The 5,554-nt window shown below is 38.1% G+C and overlaps 1 protein-coding gene across 1 annotated transcript; it reads right to left on the reverse strand.

The window, feature by feature from the left end:
* Window positions 1-1,988: 1,988 nt before the first annotated feature.
* Window positions 1,989-5,132, reverse strand: Pate4 (prostate and testis expressed 4). The gene is made up of 3 exons (XM_021171235.1): window positions 5,066-5,132; window positions 2,434-2,544; window positions 1,989-2,110 (listed from the first exon to the last, which is right to left on the reverse strand). The coding sequence occupies exons 1-3, from the start codon at window positions 5,130-5,132 to the stop codon at window positions 1,989-1,991; spliced, it is 300 nt and encodes a 99-aa protein (XP_021026894.1).
* Window positions 5,133-5,554: the final 422 nt, after the last annotated feature.

Raw genomic sequence — 5,554 nt, forward strand, 5'->3', positions numbered from 1 at the left:
AACTCCTCAAAGTCCAGCTGTCTCTGTGATCCCGTGATTCTGTGATCCTGTGATCCTGAAATTCGGGGTATGTCAGAGCTCCTGGGAGTCAAGCTGCCTCTGGGATTCTGAAATTCTGCTGTGACTAAGCTCCTGGGATCTTGTGATCCTGGGTGTGTTAGAGCACTTGCGAGTCGAGCTTCCTCTGGGAGTTGTAGGACTGGGTGTGGAGCCAGCACCCAAGTTCTTCTACAGGCACTGGCTCAGACTTGAAGGAACCTGTGCCACTGGCTGGGTGGCAGTTCCTGTGTCTCTGAATTGAGGTGGTCCCAGTTACTTTAGGTGTTGGGGCAGTTGTTGTTGCCTCCTTGCCTATGATCCTGGGTTTGTTAGAGCACATGTGATCCTGGGTGTCTTAGAGCACTTGGGATTTGAGCTTCCTCTGGGTGTAGTGGGACTGGGTGCAGAGCCAGAACCCAAGGTCTGCTCCGGTCACTGGCTCAGAACAGAAGGTTTTCTTTTTCCATATATTATAAAATAGTATTTCAAATAAATGTATAAATTCTTATATAGCAAAACATATCAGATAAGTTTATTCTATGGAGAAAAATAATAATGGACATTTTTACTCAGCATTATATTGTGAGTGATTTCCTAGCCAAAACTAGGGACTTGAATATACAAACAAAATCATTGCAAAACCAAACCAAAACTATGCACAGAAACTAACACTCAGGAAAGCTAGTATATGAACTTGTGAAAAACTATAAATTCATCTGTTAGAACACATATTTGATTGCTTTAGAAAGTGGTAGAATCAGGCTTTGGTGCCCTTGTCTGGCCTCAGTGGGAGAAGATGCCCTTAATCCTAGAGGTCCTTGAGGCCCCAGGGAAGGGCCAAGCCTGGTGTGTGTGTCTGAGTACACTCTTGGATGCAAAGGGGAGGAGTAATGGGATAAGGAACTGTGGGAGGAAAACAGGGGGTGTCAATGACTTGAATGCAAATAAATAATTTAAATAAAAAACTACGTTAAAAAAAAGAGAAAGTGGTAGGGACTACTAGCTTCAAAGTCACATTTGAAGGGTTGCCTTCACTGTGTAAGGTGGAACTTTCACCTACTAACTAACCTTTCACTCACTCACAGCGCTTACTTCACATTTCTTTCCTTTTGCAGGATACCCTATGTCTGAAACAAAGGATTCTAGTTTGCCGACCCCTCCAGTTGGGGGTCAGGATTACTGACACCTTTAACTTCTATACACGTATTGGGATTTCTCATCACTGATATTACAAATGACTACAAACACAATTGCTTAAAACAACACACATTTATTCAATTTGTAGAACTCTGAAGTCAGAAATAAATCTCATGGGGATATAATCAAGTATCAGTATGGCAAGATTCTGGAGGCCTTGAGAAAAATTAAATTCATTGCCCTTCTCAGCTTCCAGTGGCCTTTTATATCTCTTGGCTCAGGACCACTTGAACCATCTTCAAGGGAGATCACTCCAATTAGTGAGTTACGATTACACAATCATTTCCTCTTCTATAATCAATTCATGCCTTCCCCTCCCCCATTTTATAAGAACATTTGTACTTACAACTAGGACCCACCCTGACAATCCAGAAATAGCTTTCCATCTTGAGATCCTTATTCACACCTCCAATGTCTCTTTTGCCACTTACTGCAGCATCCATAGACTCTAGAGATTAAAATAAAAATCCTTGGGACACTATTACAGGGCTTAGACATTGCAAACTGGAAAAGCAAAATAACATGGGTAAGCATTCAATTGATTTTTTTTTTTTTGTTTTTTGTTTTTGTTTTTTTTGCATGGTCTAATGGTGTGGTCAAGAAGTCTTTCACTGTAATGAGGATACAACCTCTGTTGCTATCAGGGATCTCAGGCCAGCGTGGAAATCGAGTAGGAGAGCAAGTTCCTCATCTTGGTTCATTTGTAAGTTTGATCTTGAACAGAAGATGATCTTCAAGTGATTCTTCTCCATCTAGAAGCTATTACACAAGTTTTTTTCACAGCACATTACATAAATCAACTTCTCTCCTTTTCTATACTGTTTTTCCTTGCAATGAGGCAAGCACATTTGCCTTGATTCCTTATGATTTGGTCCTAAAAATAAAGAAGCCTCGTTATGCATGTTGGAGGAATCTATTATAATACAACATTCTAAAAGTCATCACCAAGAGGAAAACCCCTTCACACTAGATCCCCTTCCTCATTCCCTTGGGAGGTCACACTCCCTTATTGACTCTGATTCTGGATACCAAGCCTCTTACTGGTAAATTTGAAAGTACTCTTTTCCTCCCTTCTCAAACGTATTTACTGCCTTACCAGTTAGCAGGGATAGACAATGTTACATTCTTTATCCCAGGCACTAACAGGAGGAATAGTCGTTTGAAGGCATTTTTTGAGTCTGTATCAGCCCCACTTACCATCATAGATTGATATGGTAGTGCATGATCCACCAGGTTTTGCAAGGCATCTCTGTGGTGTTTCTGAACATTGTGAATTTTTTGACATTTTACAGACATTACAGATCAGACCTGTATTTGTTGGATAAGGAGAGAGTAGGATTTTTAGGAAGAACCACGGATCTATGGGAATAGTTGATTTCAAGATCAAAGAGAGGCTTCAGTGTTACATATAGACTGTGCTGTCTGTTTACTCCATAGCTGGTATTCAACCTAGTTCTGTGAATTAAGCTAGAGGATGGATCAAGATAATAACAGCACTATTTATATTACCTATTAGTACCTACTTATATTTGAAGATGAAATAAAAACAGATAGAATTCAAATGTAGTTTGAGTATAACAACAAACAGATTTCATTGGAAAGAGATGAATATGCTGTCAATATGCTGTCTTCTAGGCAGGACTTCTCTAGGCAAGGACTTGAGTTGACTACTGGAGATATGGACATGTAGGTTAGATCTGGGTAATTGTGTGTTGGAGGGCATAGAGGACAGAATAACAATGGGATGTTCTGAGCACACTGAGGTTACATTCTCTGCTGATGCTCCTACCTTGCTTAGCCTGACTTTCTTTCTTTTCAAGAAACAAGTATCACCAAGTGTTACTACCAAGCTGAGAAATGATCCAGGAATCTCCATGTAGTAACAGGTAGTAACAGGGCAGGAGAGGCAGGGCACTGAGGTGACATCAGAAGCTATGACAAACTTAGCTTTAAGGGTTAAGAGCAATGTTGAGGGAGGAAAAAAAGTGGAGTACGTTATTTTAACTTTTCATCTCAGACATTCCAAGATTATTGCATCAGAACCTATATGGAGCCCAGGAGGTCTTGATTTGCATCCAATTTCGAGGATGCTTTTGTGACATGGGTTTATATTCTACTCTCCCTGCTCCACACAAACTACCCTTACAAATGTTGCTAACAACCCCTAATGATAAATCTGATTGTCTTTGTATGATCCAAGAGTTTATCCACTTATAAGTAATGATGATTTAAGGCAAATGGGTAGATGTGCACAAGTTAGTTGCAAACATAGTGCAAATTTTTATGTCAGGAACTCGAGCATTATAATCTAGTGATATGTCTATCCACTGTACATATTCTGCACTTTGATTTATTTTGAACAGTTTGCTATATACATAATATTCCAGTGTAGCTTTGTTGCAGGCTTTAGTTAATCGATTCTTTATGTAATTTAATTTATTTCTATTTTTTTTGATATGACTTGCCACAATAAATAATCCTGAACATTACAGTATAGTGAGGTAGTTCTGGTATAATTTCATTTGCATGTGATTGTATCTGTTAAATAATTTCATATAAGCAGAATTGCAGTTAAAAATAATTATTTTGATAGATTTGCAAGATAGACTCTAAAAGTAATGAAACTATACATTCTCTTGCTATCAATTTTAGACAATTCTTATTTCTCTATTATCAACCATTGTATCATGTTATTCAGTTTCTGAATATTTTATCTAATAGGTGCTTTTAATTTGTATTTCTTGCTATATAAGGAATGAGATTGAGCACATTTTTTTGTATTTAATACCTATTTGTATTTACTCTATGATGAATTTTTGATTTCTTTAATTTATTTTTCTGTTAGATTATTAGTGTATTTAATTTTTTTATGGGAAGTCATTAGATAGTAGGAACATTAGCCAGTTTTTCATGACATGAATTAACTTTTTGCTTTTTGCCATGAAGAATTTTAAAATTTATCTTTCCTTATATTTTTAATTTTTTGAGATAACACAATTACATCATTTCTCTCTTCCCATTCTTCCCTCCAAATGGCCTATATGGCCCTCCTTGGTTTCTTTCAAGTTTATGTGTGTGTGTGTGTGTGTTTTAATAAGAACTCTAGGTTTTTGTGGTATAGCTAGAAATGTCTTTCTCTAATAGGTAAAGGACACTACATTTTCTATAATGTTTTATGGCTTAACATTTCTTAGTATGAAAAGGGGGACAAAATAGAAATGCTGTTGTACTTCAAGTACATTTGATAAGTAGAAAGGATAGGAATTAGCTATTAATTTTCATTTAGTCATGAGGGAGAGTAATGTATCAAGGCTGATGTTCAAGGGAAGTGTGCATTCACTGGTATAAGGCAGATGCCCAGAAGAGAGATCTCCCTGAGGAGTGAAACTGGGTATTTCAGCTACAAATTATAATTGGAACCTTAAAAATAGAAGGGAATCTGTGAGTAGTATTAAACTTTGAAGAGCCTGGGTGTAATCAGGTAAATAAAGATCCCTGCAAAATACGTGGCAAAGAAGTGACCAGAGAAGAGAAGTGGGGGATCATGCTGTGTAGGACACAGCATAACAATGTTTCAAGGAAAGGGGGAAATAAAATGGAAACCTGTAAATAAAAATGCAGAGAGCTGAAGGTCTAAAAATTACTGTTCCATTTCTCTGCAATTACTGCTTTTTTTTTTTTTTTGATTAGTATATCACATATGATTTCCCTAGTGCCCAGAACCTCAGTCTTCAGGTTTGAGCCTCCATGCCTGAGTGAGACTGAAGAAGCGTGGTTTAGAAATTAGCACCCTTAAGACTTCCCTTCATTTCCCTTTGCAGGTACTTACCCTCCACAAAACAGAGAAAGGATAAAATCACGATGATCAGTGTGCCGATTTTCGTCACTGAATTCATGTTGGATGTTAGAAGGCAGCTTGGGGTAAAGGATGGCCACTTGCTCTCTATATAAAGCTGGAGAACAGGAAGGAATTTCCAACATAGGCACAAGGAGGAAGTGCCCTTTTCTTTTTAATAAACCAGATAAACCAAATGTATGATAATGTGGGAAGTACAGGCTGTCCAGCTATTTATTTAGGTACAGCTGAGCCAGACAGCATTCCTTCCCTTATCTCTTCTGTGTGCACAAGTGTGTGTGTGTGTGTGTGTGTGTGTGTGTGTGTGTGAGAGAGAGAGAGAGAGACAGAGAGAGACAGAGAGAGACAGAGAGAGAGCGCTAGTTGCTAGTTTTTTGGTCCTTCAGAGACTTCTCTCTATACTAAGTGGGAAATGTTTGGTCATCCTAGGATTCATTAATGGGAAATGTGACTCTGAATTAA

Source organism: Mus caroli, unplaced genomic scaffold (genome assembly GCF_978045245.1).
Source record: "Mus caroli unplaced genomic scaffold, Mus_caroli_1 scaffold_11, whole genome shotgun sequence".
Lineage (NCBI taxonomy): Eukaryota > Metazoa > Chordata > Mammalia > Rodentia > Muridae > Mus > Mus caroli.

What these genes read in the sequence shown, in the direction of transcription:
- Pate4 (XM_021171235.1), bottom strand. Translation starts at nt 5,132, where the DNA reads ATGAATTCAGTGACGAAAATCGGCACACTGATCATCGTGATTTTATCC. An exon ending in CTTTCTCTGTTTTGTGGAGG is followed by an intron (nt 2,545 to 5,065) that starts GTAAGTACCTGC and finishes CAACAAATACAG; the next exon opens with GTCTGATCTGTAATGTCTGT. An exon ending in TACCATATCAATCTATGATG is followed by an intron (nt 2,111 to 2,433) that starts GTAAGTGGGGCT and finishes CTTTATTTTTAG; the next exon opens with GACCAAATCATAAGGAATCA.